This window comes from Balaenoptera borealis (assembly GCF_965194805.1).
Source record: "Balaenoptera borealis genome assembly, chromosome: 5".
NCBI lineage: Eukaryota > Metazoa > Chordata > Mammalia > Artiodactyla > Balaenopteridae > Balaenoptera > Balaenoptera borealis.
In genome coordinates, this window is record NC_138862.1 from 137,300,748 (window position 1) to 137,324,957 (window position 24,210).

At 44.2% G+C, this 24,210-nt stretch overlaps 1 protein-coding gene across 1 annotated transcript in view; it reads left to right on the forward strand.

The window, feature by feature from the left end:
* Positions 1–24,210, forward strand: part of PLCL2 (phospholipase C like 2) — a 192,942-nt gene that overhangs the window by 113,708 nt on the left and 55,024 nt on the right. Inside the window, exon 4 of the mRNA XM_082392639.1 lies at positions 1,474–1,677. Within this exon, the coding sequence (XP_082248765.1) occupies positions 1,474–1,677 (204 nt within the window). The remainder of the gene's footprint in view (positions 1–1,473; positions 1,678–24,210) is intronic.

Sequence of the window (24,210 nt, forward strand, 5' to 3'; positions counted from 1 at the left end):
AGCTCTGAGCAGGCCGCACGTCCCTGCCCTGCGGCAGCTGTCGTGCGCATGAAGCCGAGCGCCCTCCTTCCAGGGCCGCGTGTCTGTGCCGAACCCACATTGCAGTCGGCGCTGTGTGATGCCCCTGCCACGCACGGGCGGTCGGGCCGGCGATGCGGCAGGAAACAGCAGACTTTAGTTGGGGGTGAGCAGCAGATAATAAACAAATAGGACAACGGCAGGTGAAGAAGAAGTAACTGGGGAGTGCGAGGGTGTGACTGGGGGCCCCCCCTTAGAGCTCTCAGTAAGGATTTATTGTTATGAGCAGTTAACATCCAAGTGATTTTGAACAAAATGATACACAGCTTGATGCCCATATTTAAAGCAATATTAATAAAAAGAAAATGTTTAAATGTAAAACCAACGTGCTGCTCCTTTCCAAGGACTGGGGTGTTTGAAAGCAGAAGGCACAGGGCTTGGGGGGCCCAGATGCCTCCCCTCTGGCCGCCGTGCTCAGCCCAGGTCAGGACCCAGGTGTGCCCGGGGTGACTCCGTTTTCCACTGGAATGTACCTGTTCTGGCAGCACAGCGATTAAGAGCAGAGGCCTCATCCTCAGCAGACTTCAGGTAAAATCCTGACCCCTTCACCTGCCAGCTGTGTGACCTCAGACAAACAACAGAGACGGGCCACAGCTGAGGCCGGCCTCCTCGCGCCCAGCGTGGCTGGTTGAGAGGGTCAGATGGGGTCACGTGTATTACATATGCCTTGCACACAGTGCTCAGAGAACACCGACTCGTGGCTTTTCACAGTATGGAAGGGTTTCCTTTAATGGGGATTTTAATGGCACCTCTGGTGATTAGAGAAAAAGAGCATTGAGAGCAGGAGGAGAAGCATCATGGAGACGGGACTAGGGGAAGGGAAGGCCGTGGTACCGGGCAGGAAGGTCTCCCGCCGGGCACATCTCCACGGAAACCGCAGCCTCCTCCAAGTTCCTTTAGCTTTGGAACCAGCTGGTATGAACAGGTGAGAGAGACTCAAGTTTCTGTCTTGCAAATATTCCTCTTTTTTTTTTTTTTTTTTTTGGATGGCTGGCATATTTGATGCTTATTTTAAGCCTGATTTTTTTTTTTTTTCTGAATCTTTACCTTTTTGAATGCAGAAGCCATTTTTTTTGTTTGCTCATAATTACATATCAGCATTAGCACTGCTGTGAACTTTGATCTGAAAAGCAGCTTTGCCCTTCGAAAGAATTTAACTTATTTGCCTTTTCCATACTTTTGATAAATTGGTATTACAAATATCTATAACTATGTTTACTTTGGAAAGTAGCCATTTTTCCCAGGATAAGATAATCATTAACCATGTCTGTCATAACACTGCTAGTAACTGTTGTATCAGGCAGTCCAAGGATAACCAAGTATACTGAGTATAACACCCACGAGAAATTAAAACCCTGGTGAATTACAAAGCGCCTTCTTCTTTCCATTGAGCAGAATGCGGTGGTGTCCTTCAAGGAGCTGTGTGGCCTCTCCTCCGTAGCCAACCTCATGCAGTGCATGCTGGCGGTGTCCCCCCGCTTCCTGGGACCTGATAACACGCCCCTGGTGGTCCTGAATCTCAGCGAGCAGTATCCCACCATGGAGTTGCAGGGAATCGTGCCCGAGGTTCTGAAGAAGATCGTAACAACTTACGACATGGTGAGTGGCTCTTTGCACTTTTATGGAGCCCAGGGGAGAGAGGTGTCTTAGGACAGTACCCCGACATGCTTAGGAGCTCTTGCTGAGGTGTGCTTTCCTAGTTCATGCTTCCTTTACCTGTGCTGGAAAAGTTATTCCCCTGACCTTGCTGTATTTGAAAGACTTTAGTGTTTTGTTGTTGCTATGTTAGAAAGCAGGATTCGGACAGCTTTTCAAGAATGTATCTGAATTGATTTCTAAAGCATACGCTATTTTCCACATATATATAGGAGGGAATTTTTTTAACCTTTTCCTGCAATCAGCCATTGAGTCACTCATTTTTATTTTGTTTTCTAACTGGTAAAGGTGAGAAATTTAGTTTTTTTTCCTAAAATACACTTTAAATACCATCAGAAGCAGGTGCTTCCACTACATGACTCTATATTGTGCAATGTTTTCCTTCCCTATAGCAGCTGCTCTGTGGCGCCTGTGATTGGTAATCAGCTTAGTGTTAATGAGGAATCCTCAGGACACTTAGAATATTGCATTTTTGCACTTAAGGTCTATCTTGCGTTTTCCTAATCGCTTCCTGCTCTCGCTGTACTTTTTGATTTATCATAACTCTGAGGGATGAGTTAGTGGGTGAACAGTACCGTTTCAAGCTCGCGGTGTAGCTGAAGTTGTCAAAACGCCGGTGAGCGCCGCAGGTCCTCCCCTGCGGTCAGGGTTAAGGGTGGTGCTGGACCTCCCCTCCCAGATGGGCGAGGCTGTCAGCCTGTACCGCCCGGGTGCTCAGAGGTAAGAGGCCTTACCCACCACCGCCTCCACACTAGAAGCAGGAACTCCGACCACAAAACTCAAGGCTGCTTCTCAGGTAGCCTGCTGTGGTCTAAGACAAATCAGGAGTGGCATTGTAAACCTTACAGAAATATATTTTTTTTACTATTCTGTAAGTTGACCTGAAAGCTGCAATTCGGAGGGATTTATACAATTTCCAGGAAAGAAAAAACTGATTTAGGTCAGCGTTTCCCACAGTGTCTGCTGAGGAACCTTGGTTTCTTAGGATATTAATAAGTGTCACATGGGAGAAAGGGTTCCATGTTGAAATAATTTAGGGAAATACTGGTTTGAGCAAAATTAATCAGATGTCTTCACTGCGGGACTGCGTGGGGCCTTTTGTTTGCTGGCAGTGGCTTTCCAAAGGGTGATGGACATAGTATGCCCTATTTCACAAATTGTCTTGACCATGGGGTACTATTTCCAAAAACAAAAGTTTGGAAGGATTTTTGCTCTTGATCTTCTTCACTTCTTGGCCTTGTTCACCCAAATCTTTGGGTGCATAAGATCTGGAAGTCCAAGTCAGAAACATGCAACATTTTTTTTCTTTTGCTCTCTTTCCCCCAGTTTTATTGAGAAATAATTGACACTCATGTATAAGTTTAAGGCGTACAGCATGATGGTTTGATTTACGCATATTGTGAAATGATTACCACAGTGGGTTCAGCTGACATCCATCTTCTCATAAAAAGAAGGAAGAAGAGAGGAAAGGAAAAAAAAATTTCTTGTGATAAGAGCTCTTAGGATTTATTTTCTTAAGTTTCCTGTGTATCAGTCATCATGGTATATATTACATTCCTAGGACTTATTTATCTTATAACTGGATATGTCTACCTTTTGACCACCTTCCTTCAGTTCTCACTGTCTGCACCCTTCACCTCTGGTAACCACAAATCTGATCTCTTTTTCTATGAGTTTGGTTTTTTGTTTTTGTTTTGTTTTGTTTTAGTTTCCACATATAAGTGGGTCATACAGTATTTGTCTTTCTCTGACTCATTTCACTTAGCATAATACCTTCAAGGTTCATCTGTGTTGTAGCAAATGGTAGAATCTCCTCATATTTTAATATATATATGTATATCTCACAACTTCTTTATCTATCCATAGACATTTAGGTTGTTTCCATATCTTGACTATTGTAAATAATGCTGCTGTGAATATGGGGGTGCATGTATCTTTTTGAGTTAGTGTTTTTATTACCTTCGGATATATTCCGAAAAGTGGAATTGCTGGATCATATGGTAGTTCTGTTTTTAATTCTTTGAGGATCTTCCATGCTGTTTTCCCTAGTAGCTATACTAATTTGCATTCCCACCAATAATAAGAGTGCAGTATTTTAAACAGCTTATCAGTTCATTACCTTAAGAAAAAGTGGTATTTGATCTTTTTCCTAAGTTCCAGTGCAATAACCACACATTGTGGCAGGTGCTTGTTATTCCCTGCTCTTTCCAGCTTAGAGTTCACGGTGATGTAAGATAAATAAGGACCGAACACTGGACACTGCAGGCAAACTGCAGGGAGTGGCGGTCACCCTTCAGAAAGAAGGACGGCCAGGGGCAAATGGGTCTGTAAACGTGGGTGGGGGGAGCACTGTGCTGGGTGCTGGAGGGGCCACAGGCATGAGCATAAGGGGTCCCTGTCCTCAGGGAGCCGTCCAGTCTGCTAGGATGGCAGCTGGGCAACAAAACAAAGAAGCTGATGCTGAGATTCCTTTGGGGGGAAAAGATGGAAAGATAGGAAAAAGAGGTAACACGGAAAAGTCTGAAGAGCTCTTGCATGCTGTGCCTCAGGCTACCTAGTTAGTTTTATGAGAAGAAGCCCAAAGAAGTAGCTGATATTTGTAAATGCTTTTTAAACTTAAGCCACAAATAAAATCGTTAGACATTTTGCAGACCCACGTCATTGACCAACATCTAAGATGACTTACCGGCTCAGGTGTGTTACTGGTCACGCAGTGACATTTCTTCATGGTAACCTTTTTAACGGGACCTTCCTGAGAGTGGGATGTGGTGCCCCAGGGAGGTGTTAACTGGGAGGGTTGGTACCCAGGCGCTTGTCCAGGCTGAGCCCAGAGCGGGAGTGCTGGGTGGATACAGTGCCCACCGTATCACTTCCCCCGCCCCTTCCTCTCCCTGGGCTGGCAGATGATAACATTTACTATGTAACTCTTATCTACATATAACTTTATAATTGTGTTGTTGTAGAAATGATAAGACAGTTGGCTTGCTTACATTTTTAAAGTTGTGAAATTAGTCTTACATAATGTCTCATTGACATAGCTGGGCTGCGTTATACCCCTAGCTTTATTGATTTGTTCTCCTTTTCATTCCACCTGATAAACTAAGCTATAAAGTACTTAAAATTAAATTCAAATTTTTATAATTTGCCTTTTAAAGATTGTCATATTGCTATGGCAATATTATAGCTCTTGTAATATTTTATAGTCCATTTATTAGTGACTTAATTATTTCTCACCTTGTGACAATTAATTGATTAAAGCTAGCTAAAGAATAGATGAAATACTGATGGGAAATGTCATAAGGTCTTGGATAGCCTTTATTTTTGTAACGTTTGTTATATTGAGCTTAACCCAAAATTAGCCTTAGAAATAAGATCTTATTTCATTTCGTTGACTTCCCATTTATAGTTTGAAGACTCCAAATGAAAAGTAAGCGTAGTTTGAGAAATCCACCCCTCCCCACAAAGTCCTATGTTACTGCGAGTCTGCACTGCTGAAGTTACCCTCCAGTGAGAACAGGATTGCGGTATCTCCTAAGAGTGTACAGATATGTATTTATGCTGTCAAGATTGTGACTATTTTTCTGTCTAATCTCTTACTAATAAACGAGTTGTAGCTGAAATATGCCGGTGTCTTTGTGAAAAAGGAGAGGGCAGGGAAGGAGCTGATTGTGGAAATGTGGGCACCATGTAAGCCGGTGTGGAGGCTAGGAAAGAGGGCCCACACTCAGGGTGGCCTGCAGCCCCATTTGCCTGGGACAGACCCTGCTTGTACACCTGTTGTCCCAGCATAATTATTAATAGTTCTCCCTGTAACCCTTAAAAGTGTCCCTGTTTAGATAATTAGTTGTGTGGTCACCCTGCCCACGGCCCCTAGATTGTCCTAATGGCCCTTGTGATCCCACCAGCAAACAGGTCTTCAGAGTGGCCCAAACTGTGGTTTTTTGCCCTATTTGTGGTCCCTCCTTGGATCCCGGAAGTGGTGAGGTTTGAGGCTGGGACGTTGCTCAGGAAGGCGGGTGTCAAAGCCACTCGGGAGCAGAGGAAGTAAAACACAGACACCTTCTTAGATCAGGCAGATGGGTGAGAAATAGGGAGGGACTGGTCTGGAGAGTGGGAGTGACTGTGTGGTCACACGAGGGAGGCTTTTCTTCCCTGGAGGAGTTCACAGTTTAGTGGAAGAGATGAAACGTATCCAGAGATAGTGAGAGGATAGATGATAGATAGATGTGTTAAAATATGTAAACAGATTATTTGGATGTTCATGGGAGAGAACGGTCAGTTTCAAGTTTAGGAATTAGGGAGACTTCAAGGAAACACTGGCCTCTGACCCTTAAGAACGACTCAGATTTCAGCAGGTGAAGAAAAGGAGACGGTTGCAGGCTGAGTTCACAGGGTGAAACACTCTCAGAAATGGGAAACACGTGTTCTAGGAAATTCAAGCGTGGACCGTGGGAATTCTTGCACATTTTTGAGCAGCAAAGGGCCATGCTCAGAATTAAGATTATGGACTGTGGGAGGGTAGGGGTGAAAGAGAACTCAGAGGCCGCCTGCTGAGCGTCTTTATTTTGCAGATGAGAAAGTGGAAACCCAGTAGTGCATCAAATTAATGGCAGAACCATTAATGGTTCTAATGGCAGGTTTAGAGCATGATTAGTCTCTTTGTCCAGTTTTTGCCCTGCAGTCCAGAGCAGGAAGATGAGCCATGTGTGGTGTGTAGATGACTGATCAATCTGCCCATAAAGCCCAGAGAGCGCCAATAATCATGATCTGACGTTGTTCATGTGGGGCTCTTGAAGTCCCAGTTACCTTATTTCTGATTCTTGCTCCCCCATGAAGGTGGAGAAGAATTCATCTTGCATACTTTGGCGTATGTCAAAAGGCAGATCTGATGAACTTAAAATAAGGAAGACTGTATTCAACAGATTAAGTGCCACTCAATGGAATCTGATTATAAGTACCTGAATATATCTTTTGTATTATTACTTCAGAAAACAGAAAATTTAAGTGTTTTACTTAAAAGTGTGTGTCAGTGAACTTGAATGCGTCCACTGTTGAGAATCAGATATCACAGTTGAGCTCGTTCTCTCATGTGTTTAAAGGCTGGTTTGGAGAAGATAAGGATTACGTAACCTGAGTAAGAGATTCTGGCGAGTGAGTGGGTCCCCCCTCCGTAACACACAGTGCTCCCGGGATGGGCTGCCGGGAGGGTTCAGGACCACATCTCCCCTCTCCCGTCATCCATCATCTTTTTTCTTTTTTATAAACAAATTCTTTTTTTTTTTTTAAATGAGGCATGTTTTATTTATTTTTTTTTTTTAAATGTAATTTTTATTTATTTATTTATTTGTCTGTGTTGGGTCTTCGTCTCTGTGCAAGGGCTTTCTCCAGTTGCGGTGAGCGGGGGCCACTCTTCATCGCGGTGCGCGGGCCTCTCACTGTCGCGGCCTCTCCTGGTGCGGAGCACAGGCTCCAGACACGCAGGCTCAGTAGTTGTGGCTCACGGGCCTAGTTGCTCCGCGGCACGTGGGATCTTCCCAGACCAGGGCTCGAACCCGTGTCCCCTGCATTGGCAGGCGGATTCTCAACTACTGCGCCACCAGGGAAACCCCATCCATCATCTTTTTATACTAAAGTGGTTTTTACCACCCTTTTTAATGTTGAAGAAAGTAATGATTCAGCTCTCCAGCTATCTTTGCTTATTAGTTTCAGATTTACCGTCTGCTTTACGCTTAAATTTTTTAAAATGTTATGAGATCTATGCTAACAAATAGAGACCAAGATGTCAACATTGTTCCTCGACTGAGAGAAAACACTGGAAGTTTAAATATTTTGTGAAGTGTTACATAAAAAGAAAGTTCTCTTTAAAATTTTTTCATTGGACTTTGAGGGCAGTATTCTCGGTGAAAGAAGCCAGACACAGAAAGACAAGCCCTGCGGGATTCCACTTAAATGAGGTATCTAAAATAGTCAGATTCATAAAATCAAAGACTAGACTGGTAGTTACCAGGGCCTGGGAGGAGGGGGAGATAGGACGTTATTAATCAACAGGCATGAAGTTTCAGTTAAGTGAGATGGAGGAGTTCTAAAGACCCGTGTACAGTAGCACCTTGTACCTCTAGTCAACAGTAATGCATTGTACAGGTAAGCATTTGTTAAGAGGGGTAGATCTCATGTTAAGTGTCCTTATCACATAAACATTTTTTAAAGAAAAAAAGTCTTTTTCCTTGGTTTTGCTACAATTTTTCTGCACTATGGAATGTGCTTCAGTCATTGTAAGTAAATTGACGATGAAGTCACAGGGAATGAAAAGGAGAGAAGAGGAAAAAGGAAAGCAAAGGATGCCCAGCTCTGTCACAGACAGCATGACTGTTCACATGCACAGTGGCGGACCCTCGAGCAGCCGATCTGAAATTAATTTGTTTCCATCTTTTACAGCTTCACAAAAATCTTGATTTTAATTGCCTCCACACTTAATTAAGACAGCACTCTCTGAGGAATCTGTTTATCCAGTAGAGAACAGTATTTTTTAGTGTTTAAAAAAAAAAAGGAACAAGATGCTTTGTCTAGGAGCATGTTATTTGCTTGCTGTGAATATTTTTATGTAAGTTACTGAATAGTCCCTTCTACCTCATGGCTTTAAATATTCTTAAATAAAACAAGGTCCTTTAAATATAATATGAGAAACGAAGGGTTTTTTTCTTACACAGATATGTTGGCAGTCGGCATGCGCATCAAGAGTGCTCTGCTGTATGTTGTTGGTATGGGATCCTGTATTTTGTCTGGCCACTGCTTAATGCAGGGAAGAGAGAAATCACACTTCATAATTGATGGAGTCTCTGCCCATCTGGACCAAGCAGAGATCATGTGTAATAAGGTTATTATTGATCCCCATCTCCTCTGTGGCTGCTTTTATCACTCTCCTGCCTCAGAACTTGACATTAAAAGCATCTTTTAATTGGAGGTGTCAACTCTCCCAATTTTTATAACTGTAGAAAAATAGAGTATTATGTCTTGGGATAAGACTGAGCTACAAAGAGGGGAAAGAAAGACAGATTAGGGAAAGGTGAATGTACCCTGCTACAGGGGGGAAGAGCAGAAACCCAAAGCCTCTAGTTTAATTCAGTGACAGGGGAGGTCCAGCCAATGACGCTTCCAAAACGGTTTCTCTGGCATCATCGAAACCATACAGCTGACCCACTTCAGAGCGACTGCCAACCCCACGGGAAGGGAAAAGTAATGTTTAAAGGATGGAATGTGCTGATAATATCACTCGTATTATCAGATCAGATATAGAGGCTGCCACTCAGCCATCAGAAGCAGGGAGACTGAGAAACTTAGGGGAGATGGTGCTTCACGGTGTGATATGGTGGTGATTGCACGACTGTATCTCTCATCCGCTTTTCATGTTTTACATGTCTCCACAGAAACCATCGAGGGACACATATGTAGAAGTATTCTTACACACACACACACACACACACACACACACACACACACACACCTGCAGATACTAAGCAAGAACAGTTGCGAAACACACACCTGCAGATACTAAGCAAGAACAGTTGCGAAACAGTAGCATTTTAGGGGCTGGCAATCCCCTTGAAAGAGCCTTCATCAGCGCCTGTTTTTTACCAGTTAAATTTGATACCCAGCCCCAGACTCTCTGGGAGGACAGAGATGCAAACCTTAACAGAGTCCCACACGTTGTCAGATGGTGTCTTCAGACGAGAAGTGATAAAGTACGAAGCGAGCCACTGTACCATCTGACACACCAACTGCAGATACTATTCTGCAGTTTACAATTCCTGAGTAACTGCGGTGCTGTCCCACCGTACTGGTAAACGAGAAACGGGAGCCTGCTATTGGCATCACTTCAGCCCTTGAACCAAGCCACCTGGGGAGCGGTTATGGGGCTGTGGCTTGGGGCCCTGTGTTTGGTGGGGTCTCCCACTGTTTGACTTCTCTGTTAGAGCCTTTCTGTTGCTTCTCAAGGGGGCAGAACAAGATTGCTTATTTCTCGAACACTTTATTTCACTGAATCTGGTAGGAAATATGTATGTAATATATCTGGAACCTAAAGCTCCAGAAAAGTTAGGGAACTTCCTTTTAAGCAGATGCATTATGCAGAAGAACACTACTACATTTTTGATAAAACTAAGATCGTTGAAGTGCTGTAGTCTTTTTTTCTTCCTGTGCAAGAGGAGAGGAATTGCTTCCCATGTTCCCATCAGATCCCACTTGAATGTGGGATTTTGCTCTTGTATTATTCCTTCAGTGTTTATTTTTGATATATTCTCTTCTTGACTAGAAATAATTTATTTTGTTTCTTCAGTGGCTAAAGTTACCTCCTTAAGTTGTTTTCTGAGTTCTTCTTTCTGTCTAAGACCCACCAGGACATTTTTTTCAATATTTATTTGGGTAAGCCGGATCTGTAGTTGCAGCCTGCGGGATCTTCCTTGTGGCATGTGGACTCTTAGTTGTGGCATGCATGCGGGATCTAGTTCCCCGGCTAGGGATCGAACCCAGGCCCCCTGCATTGGGAGCACGGAGTCTTAGCCACTGGACCACCAGGGAAGTCCCCAGGACATTTTTTTTTTTAAATAATATTCTCATGTAACATCTTTTTTTTATTTTTGGCTGTGTTGGGTCTTCGTTTCTGTGCGAGGGCTTTCTCTAGTTGCGGCAAGTGGGGACCACTCTTCATCACGATGCGCAGGCCTCTCACTATCGCGGCCTCTCCCGTTGCGGAGCACAGGCTCCAGACGCGCAGGCTCAGTAGTTGTGTCTCACGGGCCTAGTTGCTCCGTGGCATGTGGGATCCTCCCAGACCAGGGCTCGAACCCGTGTCCCCTGCATTGGCAGGCAGATTCTCAACCACTGCGCCACCAAGGAAGCCCCCCAGGACATTTTTTAAAAGTCTGTACATCTCTCAAATTGTGAGTGTCCTCTATCAATAATAGACGTGGTTTTCTTGGTCAGTCGCCATGTGCATCGGCGGCTGGTCAGAGCTGGGAAGAAGCGTTTGCCTTCCTTGTCCTGGTTTGCTCGGTCAATTTCCTGTCCCCACTAGGCTTCGAATAAACAGAATTGGGCCGAGTGGAGACAGCAGTGCTGGCCGACTTCCAGTTTCTTCAGCCTGTTGTCACCTCATGCCTGTGGGGCAGAGATTGAGTTCAGACCACACACTCGGCTCAGATGGGGAAGGAAATGCAGCTTTCCCAGCTCTCTTAGGGGCAGGTGGGTGTCCCTCAATTTTAGTTCCATTTCGTAACCCTGATCCATTGCCTTAATTCACATTATCCATTTTGGGTTGTGGTTGCTTGGCTCTTTAGGTAAAATGCTCAGTCTCTCAGACTTTCTCTCTTCCCTCAGCTCGTCTAAGAGTGGCCACTGGCTGCCTGGAGAGGGTACGGCTGCAGAAAGTCTCCTTTCTGTGTCCTTGCTAAAGAATGTCCTCCTAAAGCTCACCACCGCCCACCCCAGTGCACCTTGGGGCCGGTGCGCGCAGCGCAGGGATTTCCTGGCTCCGTCCTTCGTCCTCAGGGCTCCAAGAGGCGGGCTCCCAACGTCCCCTTCACTGCCCCTTTCCTCCTCCTGTCCTAGGGCTGCAAACGCTTGGCCCAGCCATGGTCGGTGGAGGGGCATCTCCTCTACCCTAGGGGTGATGTTCTGGGACCTATATGTGTTGTTCCTTGATATGTTAAAATAATTTAGAAAAGAGTTTCTCCTTGACAGATCCTGACTGTCAAGCCTGTCGTTTTGGTGGGAACCCAAATAAAAATCTAATCTGACCTTTAAAACTGAGAAGTGTCTTTGTTTTTACACGATAGCTGCTTTTCACCCAGGCTCTGAAACTTGCTCTTTGAGTAGGTGGAAAGCCCCAGGGCAAAATGATTTATAAACTATGGCAACATCGCTGGGAAAAAAACAGCTTTACACTCTCCCCGTTACACCTCCCACTGCTGTCGCCATGCAGCTGGCGGCGTTTCCCTCCCCACGGGCCTTCATCTCCTGGATTCCCAGAAAGACAAACTTCCGGAAATATCACCTAGAGAGAGACCTGGGTGCTGAGGCAGAGTCAGCAGTCTGACGTGCCAGCTGTAAGAACGAGGAATTATGTAATGATCATCAAGAGAAACGGAGTCTGAATACTTTGACTAGTGTTGTTAAGTGAATAACATTCTTCTTAGAGCATCTTGGAAATGTGGCCTCCCTTTGGCATGTTGGGATTGATGAAGAATTTATGTTAAGCCTAGTAATTGCCAAGAGAGGGAAAAAAGGGGGGAAGTAACTCTAGGGACATGTATCTCATGCATATAGTCTTGTAGCAATTGAAGTTTTCCAGAATCAGAATTTCTGATTTGCTATTGAAACATGCATCAAACACTATTAATAGTATATAGCCCAGGCTTCCCTGGTGGCGCAGTGGTTGAGAGTCTGCCTGCCAGTGCAGGGGACACGGGTTCGAGCCCTGGTCTGGGAGGATCCCACATGCCACGGAGCGACTAGGCCCGTGAGCCACAACTACTGAGCCTGCGCATCTGGAGCTTGTGCTCCGCAACAAGAGAGGCCGCGACAGTGAGAGGCCCGCACACCGCGATGAAGAGTGGCCCCTGCTCGCCGCAACTAGAGAAAGCCCTCGCACAGAAACGAAGACCCAACACACCCAAAAATGAATAAATAAATAATTAAAAAATATATATATATAGCCCTTTCTTGAAGGGAACACATTTTACAGCATCCGGAATCTGTTTGACATCTTGAAGTTTGTGATCACTGTTGTGGTGTGCACAGTGTGGTACTGTGTCTACAGCTAGTTTTGTGGATGTGATTGTCCTCTGTGGTGGAAATCCTTTTCAAACAGGAAAGTGATGATCAAGAAACAAAGGACTGAGTTGGCTTTTGGTGTGTGATAATTTATATGTCTTTAGCAGCTTGTGAGTTCCGAATCCTTTCAGATCCACAAAAGTGAGGACTGGCCAATCTAGAACCTACCTTTCACGGCTCACTGATGCGTTCAGCCTGCTTCCCCCCTGGTGTCTGGGAGCCCTCTGGCTTGCTCTGACCTTGGACTCATAGGGGAGCTGCGTCTCTCCTTGACCCTCTGACCTGTGCCGTTGGGACAGAGGGAGCTGTGCCGGCCCGCGCTGGCTGCTTTGAGAGATCATTGTGTTCCTCTCCCTCATCGTAAGCTGTCCTGGGACAGAACCCTTGGAGCCCCCTACATATGGACTCTACTCTGAAACACCCAGCACTCTCTGGGCCACGCCCCACTGGAGGACCCAGGAAATGCACCTTCACTGTTTATCTTAGTTCTCCTAGGGTGGTGGTTTTTGGCCAGATGGGGAGTTGGGGTTGTGAAGCCCATGGTGATTCTTCATCCCGCTCAGGAAGGTGGCTGCCTTTGCCACCTGAGCCTGTGGCTGCACCTGCTGTCAGCTCCGTGTGGGATTCAGAACATTCTCCAGCCAGTTAAATGGGGATGTTTTGCCTGTGTGATTATTTCAGCAGTGCTGGCTACAACTAACCAGTAAGAATCACACACGTGAATCTTTTTTTTAGAAATATTTTTCTTCTGTCAGAGATTCATCAAAAAGATGAATTGTTTAATATTTCGTTGTGTCCCATCATTGTCTGTATTCAGGTTGAAGTTTAGAAAGGATGTAAGTTGCAGTGATAACAGAATTTTATTGTTTAGCATCTCGATATTCTGTTATCATTCCCTGACTTTTCAAATGCAAGATCCATTCACTGGAGCTTAACTTGATTTATTGACACCCATTCTTATATAGTTTAGAGAAGCCAATGCTTTTCCATTGAGAAAACCGGCAGCGTTGCAAATCCCATTTGGAGTTGAGTTGGAGAGGTTGAAATTACTCAGATACCTCTAGAAAATTGTTAGTGGTGGTACATAGATTGGTTTGTAAATGCAATGATGAGTCTTCTCTGTTTTCATGGGCACATAGTCTCTGGATGTGCAATCACATTTTAGAAGACAACTCTCTAAGAAATGGGATAGTTTGGATGGAACCTGCTCCATGAAAGTGAAGCTATCAAAATAACCAGTTTATATGAAAGATCATATATTTCAGAATTTTTTTGAGTACTACATGTAATTGTTGACACTTACTTGGGCCACCTTCTGGCATCACTTCTTGGCAGTAGGATGTACTCATTTCTGACCTTTTCTTCCTGTCTGTTATGTCCCTAGTCATGACCTGGAAGAAATTTTTTAAAGGTGTTTTTCCACAGTCTTTTGAATAATGAGGCAGTAGTGATTTTTCTCTGCAGCTTGATGTATTCCTGACAGTAATATTTGGCACTTTCTAAGCTTTAAACATATATTTTGTTGATATGTTACGTTTGACCTCAGGTTTATAAGAGAAATAAAATTCAGCACTGCCTACGGATTCATTATTTCTATTTTTGTGTAGTGGGGAGGGCTCACCCCCAGCCTCACCAAACCCCTCTAATCAGCACTTGTCTGGTGGTAACTCTCCACCATACACATTAGCCGCTGTGCCAGTGGGGACCGCAGGAACTGTCACTTATTATTCTATTTTAACGGTTCCTGGTTTTCATTCTGTTCACTTATATTCACCCAGATTGCTGGGAAATAATTAATGCCATTCATCCCACTGAAATAACCACCCTTGACACCAGAAATCTGATTTTACTACCACATGAATTTATCAGGGATAAAAATAGCACTTAATAATGGTTTTGAAGTCTTTTCTAACTTAAGGCATTTAAAGTTCTGAACCATAAGAAAATTACTCTCCCAGTCAACTCAGTGGGTGGACAGTATGATGTGTTAAGTTTAACTCTGCAAGCTTAATTATCAATTAACTTAAAAATAACATGTTAAGTAGTTTAAAACATTTCTTTCCCTACTACGATTAGTATTAGTCACATCTTTAGGGCTAACTCTTATAGATTTTTATGTGCAGATTTTATACAGGAAGTCCTTTATCTACTTATGGAAATCTTTAAGTATTTTCTTTGAAACCAACGTTGATTATTCTAGTTTTCTTTATAATTATTATACTCCTACACCAGAGAGAGATTAAATGGAGTGATACCATCATTTATGTCATTATATGGCACAAAATAATTTTAGCTTTGAATAATCACTTATCTGGTGCCAAAAGCAAAAAAAAAAAAAAAAAAAAAAACAAAACTGTCTTTGTGAATAGAGATAGCTGTTTTGAGTATTTAGCTAAATGTAACCAAGATGGTAGTTACTCATTTTTAGTTGATTTCCTAAAACTAACCTCTAGCTATGTTATAAGTCCGTGAAAGTCTTTGACCAATGTTACAATTCTCTGTGACCAAACTTCTCCTTGATTTACATATAACATATGTTTATGCTTTTAAAATACTAACCGCACTTGATTTTTCATGTTCTGTTCTAAAATGTGCATGTAGCATGTCAAACTATATTCTCTGGAATACTTTTAGTCCAGTATCACCAAGTGATGCATGGTGTGGCATTTCAGAGGGTCGGGCAACGCTGGCCTGTGGGCCTGGCTGGCACCACCGATTTGTGTGTGGGCTGCAAGCTTAAAATGGTATTTACATATTAGACGGTCGAAAAATAAAAATTCAGGACATGTAAAAATCATATGAAATTCAAGCCGCAGTGTCCATAAGGAAATTTCGTTAGAGCATGTTCATGACACGTTCTCTGTGTCTGCTTTCACACTGTGAGCGCAGAGGTGAGCAGTCGCCTAAAATATTTACTGTCCGCTCCTTCCCAGGAAAAGTTTGCCAACCCCTCAAAAAGAGGATCAGGGAAAAAGTCCTTAGTGTATTTTGATGCACTGGTTTCCAGATTCACTCTGGCCAGCTTAAATCGTGACTTTAAAGGTTTTCTTTCTTCTTCTTTTTTAAATAATGTCCTCAGTGCGTTTTGAACGTAGATCCATAGAACATCATTTTACTCTGTTACCCCAGTAGGAGGAGGGCACCTGAGTGCTGTCCTGGAAGAGGCAGTGGACCCCAGAAGAAGTAAAACTACTTGTTAGTGTTTGACGGACAGAACTATAAACACCAGAGGCGGGAACTAGGAGAGGAAAGCCTGTGAAAATTCCAGTTTGTTTACAGTGCCCATGAGGACAGCGTGCTATTCCAGCAAAAAAATGGTGACAGTCAACCAGAATCTTGTGTTATAAGCCAGTAAAATTTGTCACTAACTTTAGTTCACACGTATGTAGCGAGATGTATAATTGTGATCGCTCTGCTTGGTAATGAGGCACAAAAACGAGCCGTCTAAGGATTGAGTTTAAGCAGTGCTCCTTTTCTCAGTCAGGTCAAGCATTTCTTGTTAGGGGAAGGGGAGGGTAGGGCAGAGAAAGGGGAATTGGGTGGAGCCGGTGGGCAGGCTCTGCATCTCTTCTGAAAACCCCTAGTTTCCTCTCACCCTCCCCTAAGGCGGGGAGGAGGACTTTCTCTAGAATTATAAAATCCAACCACATTCTACTGTATAAAGCTCTCTCCACCTCCACCTGGAGGTGAAGCCCAAACCCAGACCCTCTCCCACGGCTGCTGGGGGTAGGCCTGGAGGGTCACACACCCGGCTGTTCTTCATGCTCTTTGCTGCTTTCTTACACTCATCACGACCTGTAATTATGCATTCATTGGTTTGATTCCTTTTCTGAAGGTACCTCTCTCTCTCGCCCCCAGATCTGAGCCCCCGGGTGGCCGCGACCCTGTGTGTCCTCCTTATTCCTGCGTTCTCACGACAGAGCCTGCCACAGGGCAGGCCCTCAAAATATATTTATGAACGAATGAGTGAATGAATGAATGAGTGAAAGAAAATGCCCTTGATCCAGAGGACACAGATATCAGGTGTCCTTCCCGCCCTACATCCATGTCCCGGAGTACCTACATTTCCCTGAACTTGGCTCATTTACGCGTGCCCGGAAAGCCTTTCTTGGGAGGGTTAGGTTTGGGGCTGGCGAGGGCTGGAGCGGGGAGTGGCTGTCCTTCCAGTCTCAGTACCGGAGGGTCTCACCGTGTCCGTCCTCAGGCGGTGAGTGGCACCTGTGCCGATCCAGGAAGAGGAGGTTCCTGGACAGCTCCAGGTGCCTGTGGGAAGGGCAGGGCCTGAGGCGGGAGGCCAGGCCTGGGACAGCTGAGAGGAAGGAAGGCACGAGCGTCTCAGCTCCCCAGACCATTCACCTCTTATTCAGACCCTCAGAGTCTCCCCTGCCCTTTACCAGAGGATTCTTTGCCCTGTCTGCAATGCCCTACTCTTAAAGATTCACGGGTCCTAAGGAGGACACACCCCCAGGGTTGAGGAATGGAGGGGAGAGGAGGCCAGACAGGAGAGCAGCTTGATTCAGCAAAGGCCGCTGAGATGGGAACACGGCTCACGTACGAAGAGTGTTTCACGCTTTTCCAAAGCACGCTCAGAAGTTGAGTGCCATGTGAGCTAGTAGGTGGGCATGGGCTCCCGGTGGGCCAAACAAGAAGTCCCTGAACGCCAGACAGCCACCGTCCCTCAGTTGTCACACCCCTCATCCCGACCCTCGCTGGCCCTGGTGGGTACCACACTGCTGTGCTCCCGGGGAAGGAAACCTGGACCCTGCACGCAGTATCCGCGGGCTGTGGGTCCACCTTGGCCAGTCTTTGTCCTGGTCCTTCTCTCACCTGCGTCGTGAGCTGACTCCCAGGGCACAGGAGATGTGCCCTGGCGTGTTCTGCCAAGGACACATCTCCGTGAGTGCAGTTGTGAGTTCAGACAGCCCCGGGCAGGTGGGCATGGGTGTGAACACATGTGTACAATAACGTTCTTGCACAAAGACGCTGGGACTAGCAATTGGGGGAGGAAGGGGGACCCTGCCTGCACCCTGGAAGTAGGTGAGTGGGGGCTTGGGGGACGGTGGTGCCAGCAAAGAAGATGAGCCCTGAGCATGAGAAGTCCCTGCTCTGGCGCTCACTCTGTGACCCGGGCACGTCACTTCTTCATCTGTAGCATGGGCAGGGTCTCACCACCTCAGAGCGGGTGAGATCACACGTAAGTAGCCCAGGGCATAGGAAATTCTCAATACACGGTGCTCATTATCATGTCAGTATGAGTTCAAAGGCTAGAAACAAGCAGCTCCTGATGCTCTAAGACTTCTCTGTGTGTGTATCTCAGCATCACTCGAACTTCACAGCAGCAGCTTTGCTGTATATGGAGACGTGGTTACTCCGTTTCATAAAGGCAGGTTTAAAATTGCAAAGTGAAAAGCAGAAGGTGAGGTTTCCCACCACCTTGCGTGGGGAGTTGCCTCTGTCCTCAGAAAGGAGAAGATGCAGGAGCCTGTGAGTTCTGTGGTTGACACCAGAAAGGCCGTAAATACTGTAGTAGCTGGTCGAGTGGTTCTTGCCCTCCTCCTAGCTCTGCTGTTCCAGAGTACTGCAGACTCTTTACTGGGCTCAAAAATAATGCTCTTCATTACAGAGAAGTCTCCAATTGCTTTCCTCTGTTAACTAACATCTAGACTTAGCTATCACAGACCTGAGAGAAACTAATGACACCTTACAGTAAGACTATGATTGAATTACCGTCTGTTAATTAGGAGTTTCTAAATCACCTTGATCCCCTTGGAGAAAAACCTTGATATAAGTAGATGGTAATAAAAGTGGAACTATGTTTAATTCAAACTGTATCTTTTGAAATTTAATTAATTTCATAATAATAGTTTTATTTATTTTTATTTATTTTTAAAAAAAAATTTTTGGCCACACCCCGAGGCATGTGGGATCTTAGTTCCCTGAGCAGGGATCAAACCCACGCCCCCTGCATTGAAGGGCAGAGTCTTAACCACTGGACCACCAGGGCAGTCCCTCATAATAATAGTTTTAAATGAGCATGTCAGAACTCTCAATGGTCCTTGGTCTCTTGAAAGAGTTCTGTAGCATCTAGAAGTTCCTAATACAGTCTCCGGAAGTAGCTTGCTCACTGAGTAGTTGGCTTTAACGAGCTCGAGTTCCCCTTTTCTCCTGCAGGGATGACTTAGGCCAGGTTTTAAACCAGTCTCATCAGTTCTTTGCAGACACTCCCCTCCATCAAAGATGTAGCCTCTGAACTCACATTCTTTAAAACTTTGAAGACTGGGGGAGTCACAGTGGTGCCCTGGTCCTCCTTTCCCTCATCCCAGACATTTACTGGAAGCAGAAGCAAGTGGCCGGCTGTAGACTGCATCCCCATTGGACACCCTGGCTGCCTCCTGGCCTAGTGGAAAGCTCCTTTCCCAGCTGCTAAGCCCCCCTGTACTCATGTCCCTTCCTGCTGTCATGGCCACAGAGGGTATTTGAGCTCAAGGTGCACTTAAATTTCATGCTGAGATGGTACGAGGGTGTCACGTAAGCACATCGCCACTATAGTTGAGAAAATTGGAGAAGTGTTTTACAGCGTTGAGAGGCTGCCCGTAACCAAGGGCCCTGGGGAGGATGGGGTATGCGTGCACCCGTGAGGTCACCGTGGTGCAAAATGATTCATCATGTGCTATAAAGTAGCCTAGTTAGCATGAGAATGTGGAATAAGGCTTCCCACAGTAATCATGTGCAAAATGACATGTAACATCCCGAGTGCTTCCCTAAGGAAACTTCTGATTGTGTGAGGTTGGTCATAAGATGGAGAAATAAGAGGGTTATTATCATTTGAGTGCATGTGAACTTACTATATACATGCTCTCTACACAGAAAAAAGCACAGCATGATGTGAAGTGGTAGGAGTTATTACATAGTTTTTCTGGATAGTTTTATAGTTGCGTTGGAATTCCTTTTTAGGGTAGTTTGGGTTCTGTTTTGCTGCTCAATTTTCAACAGTTTTTGTTTTCTCTGAGTATCGTATCATACAGCAGCAGAAGCAGTACAAGATCAAAACCAAAATTCTTTTCCACTTGTTGACATTCTGTGTACTTCTGAAACTAAAACTATGCAGAAAATTTAAAACTTTGCCAACAATTTACGGTAGAATAAACATTTAAAATCTGTACATTGAGTTCGTAACTAATCTCTTGGTTTATTGGAACTCCCAGCTTTTCCAGAGCCCTTTTCTATTTTCCCTGTGCTATTCTGCATTACCGAGCTTCACCAGCCCTGACCTATTTAAATATATTTGGGAACATGGAGACTTCTAGTAATCTAAGTCTCAATTAATCTAGAAATATGAGTGAATTCCTTTCACATAAAGGTTTGGTTGTGGCTTTATAGTTTATTAACTTGTCTGCATAAAATAAAAATTTCTTATCTGATTTGAAGGATGGTTTTTAATAAGGTAAATCACCCTTGTGCATTCACTGTTTTAATTCCTCTAAGCTCTGGCTCTGTGATTTTATTGTTCTTTTTTCTTTTATTCCTCTATATAGTGCTTTTTTCCCCCCTCCTTAATTTCCTCTTTATGGTGTTTTCTCTGTCTTTGCTCCTTTCTCCTCTCCTCCAGCCTACAAATGTGTATTACTAAGGACTTCTAGTGGCTAATGCTGGAAGTGCCTCTCAGAAATACCCACAATGTAAGCGTTTGGTCCATCCCAAGTGCACTAGGCACCAAAGCAACTAGGAGAAAGAAAGCACCTAGAGCAATAAATTGGTTGTTTTGACTACATGATACTATTTATTTCCATGAATTGTATACTGAATCCAAATGGTTATTTAGATGAGTACAGGCAAAACTTGTATTACTCTGTATAATAAGCATAATGTCTCTTTGCTTTTATATTGACATGGTAATTCACTTCAGGAACTACCATTTAGTTAAAACTTGAAGTTTAATCTGTGAAATGCAGCCCTTTCTAAGTGTGTGCATATGGTTATATATTGATTTAGAGTGAGGGGGGTAGATGGAGACATTGATTGTGGTAGGAGAGGCTTTTCATCATGTGAAAATTCAGCTAGATACTTACAGATGAAATGGGATCTCAGTTTACAGGGTTTGATCTGAAATGTAGTGCATGAAGATTCAATGTGTAGCTCAGATAAAAGGTAAGTAACAGGAGAGCTACGTGCCTCACCCTTAGGTACATACCACCCTAGCTTTGCAGGAACTTTATGACGAATCAGAGCATGTTGAAAAGCTAGAGAATTCTTGGCTCCCTGAATGTGGACTCTGGGTCACTCATAGCTCATAATTTGCTCCAGATTTATACAGCACTTGGCATCTCTTCTCTGGCAAGAAATGATTGTTAAAATAGTTGAATACAGTGTGGAGGAGGGCTCATATGATGCCAAAAGCATACTTCAGTTGACTATGATAGATACTGAGAGCTTAACTTTACTTCACAAGAAAATTGCATAGATCTTGAAATACTCTCCCTTTTATAGTCAGTTATAACACTTGTTTTGAACATGCAAATTTATTTGTATGTGATCAATACAGTAAGGGATAATTTTAACTGAACGAGGATTTTGTGTTTACCTGTGCACGGTTTTGACGGCAAGAAACACTAGCGAGCGCAGAACACTGCACCTGGGTGAACTGAACGCACACACCCACCTCACACACCCACCAGCTGCTACATCAGATCACCGAGTGGGTCCTGAGCTGCGCCCTCCGCATCTCAGTTATAACCTCTCATCAGACATCAGACCCCCTCCTTCCACCACTCACAGTAACTCAAGAGCTGCAGCCCTTCCCTCCAGGTCTTTTTCAAGGTCAGGTGCCACAGGCCACGCTCACTGCCGCGTTTTTGTGTTCCTTAACTACGTAACATGTGCAGGACTGTGCTATCACTTGTATTCTGCTCCTGCCTTTTGTAATGTGTCACTGCAGAATTTCTGAGTGTTGTGCCCCGACCCCATTTTCCCCACAAACCTTGTGTTTTTTATCACACAGCTTTTTTATAGTGTGGTGATTTTTAGGAATACGTCTGTCACACAGCAGAACTGTCGGTGCTGCCATCTTATTGTCCAGAGATACCAAATGACCAAGTCCGGAGCTCCTAACACTGTAGACCTTCCAGAAACTCTCCTCCCACCCCTGGAAATGTTCAACATCCTTATTCTGTCCCTGCCCCTCTGACCACGCCTTCTGTGTCTCTTACACAGGTTCCCTCTGCTTATTATTATCTGCAGTGTTGCTGTGATGTTTTCACCTCATTTATCTTTAAAATTCCTCCCTCGGCGATGTAGACATTCTTTCGTCTCAGCTGCTACCTTGGTGCAGAAAACTTCCGATTTTCCAGCCCTAGAACCAAGCTTTCCCATGGCTTCTAGCTGCTGCTACAGATTCTCAAAAGACCGCCCCGTTCACTGCCAACTCCTCTGCTCAGCTGGGGCGGAACTCCACTTCCTGGATGAGTTAACACCTTAGACACACAGTGTAAACGTGGAAAAGCTTTGCAGCGGTCGGGTGGGGCACAGTCCCCTCATCTGTCCGGCTTACCCTCTTTGTCTTTGGCTCTTCCTTCTGTGCCCACAGCACATCAGTCACTGGGTCCTGCTCTGTCCTTCCCGATGCACCCTCTCCAGCCCATCTCTCTTTCCCAGCCCCCCTGCGTCCTGCCTCCCTTTCATACCCCCGTCCCCCATTCCTTCCTTACTCTTTGTTCAGAGCCTGAAATTCTACAGTGATCATAGCACATCTCAGCTTAAAATCGTAATTCCTTATCCCATCCAGTCTGGCCCTTTTCTTTTTTTTTTTTTTTTAACATCTTTATTGGAGTATAATTGCTTTACAATGGTGTGTTAGTTTCTGCTTTATAACAAAGTGAATCAGTTATACATATACATATGTTCCCATATCTCTTCCCTCTTGCGTCTCCCTCCCTCCTACCCTCCCTATCCCACCCCTCTAGGTGGTCACAAAGCACCAAGCTGATCTCCCTGTGCTATGCGGCTGCTTCCCACTAGCTATCTATTTTACGTTTGGTAGTGTATATATGTCCATGACACTCTCTCAGTTCGTCCCAGCTTACCCTTCCCCCTCCCCAGGACCTCAAGTCCATTCTCTAGTAGGTCTGCGTCTTTATTCCCATCTTGCCCCTAGGTTCTTCATGACCTTTTTTTTTTTGTCTTAGATTCCATATATATGTGTTAGCATACTGTATTTATTTTTCTCTTTCTGACTTACTTCACTCTGTATGACAGTCTGGCCCTTTTCTAACCACGTTCCCTACTTTCCTCTAACGCAAGCGGAAATGTCTAGAGAGCCTAACGATACTGCACATGGATCTCTGTCCTGCCCCCTCCCATCACACCTGCAAGGGGGTCAGTATGTGGCAGTAGCCACGTACACTCCTCTCTACATATTCATTAACAATCCAGTAGTGCTTTCTATCTGGCAGAGTTCTTTCCTTTTTTTCTTTTAATTTTATGTTTTAACTGAAGTGTAGTTGATTTACAATGTCATGTTAGTTTCAGGTGTACAGCAAAGTGATTCAGTTATACATATATATGGTGTATATATATTCTTTTTCATATTCTCTTCCATTATAGATTATTATAAGATATTGAGTGTAGTTCCCTGTGCTGTACAGTAGGTTCTTGTTGTTTATCTATTTTATATACAGTAGTGTATGTATATTAACCCTAAACTCCTAATTTATCCCTCTTCCCTTTCCCCTTTGGTAACCATAAGTTTGTTTTCTGTCTTTGGGTCTATTTCTGTTGTGTATATAAGTTCATTTGTATCACTTATTTTTTAGATTCCACATATAAGCGATATCATTTGATATTTGTCTTTGTCTGGCAGAGTTATTTCTCTCATTTTTCTATTATATAGGTTTTTTTCTGTAATTTTCTATAATTTGCATGGTGAAAAATGTGGAAGTAGAAGTCAGGTTTCATGAGGAAACTAGGACAGATTACTCTGGAAGCAGTTTGTTGTTTAGAAAGTGTTTTCCTAGTGACCTTGCTGGAAGGGACACTGACCTGGAACGCCTAGGCCCTGGGGTGGTGCCCACACAGCGGCCTGTGTGAGGTGGAGGGGCTTTAACTGCAGCCTGCAGGTGCCTAAAGACCGCCACAGCCATGTGACTTTTATGCCCCAGTTCAAACGTGTGATTTTTATATTATTTTCTAGTATTAAAAAGCTATGTTGTAATTCCCAACAATAACTTTATAAATGGTTTCTCTTCCATTAGTTCAACTCTGTGACATTTTGCTGTACTTGGAAGCTTTCGCGAAAGGAAACGTTACCTCTGCATTTCGATTTAGAAGTCCCAGATCCCAGAGTCCCCGCATTTGATTCAAAAATTCTTCACCCACACAGTAATAATTATTGTAAAGTGTTAAATACAAAAGTAGCATTGTTAACTGAGGACGTTACTTTCAAGAACACAGGAAAAAAAGCACCAAAGCTGACAGATTCCAGAGGGAATTTCGTTTTTATTTTCTGTACGTTCTCAGCATTGGTGAACGGACTCACTTTGTAGGGCCGTGTAGCACAGGTTGCAAAACAGAAAATAAAGAAGTGGTCTACAGAAATCTAGTAATATAAAATATATTAATGTAGTAATAGTTCTCATAATCACACCTATAAACAGA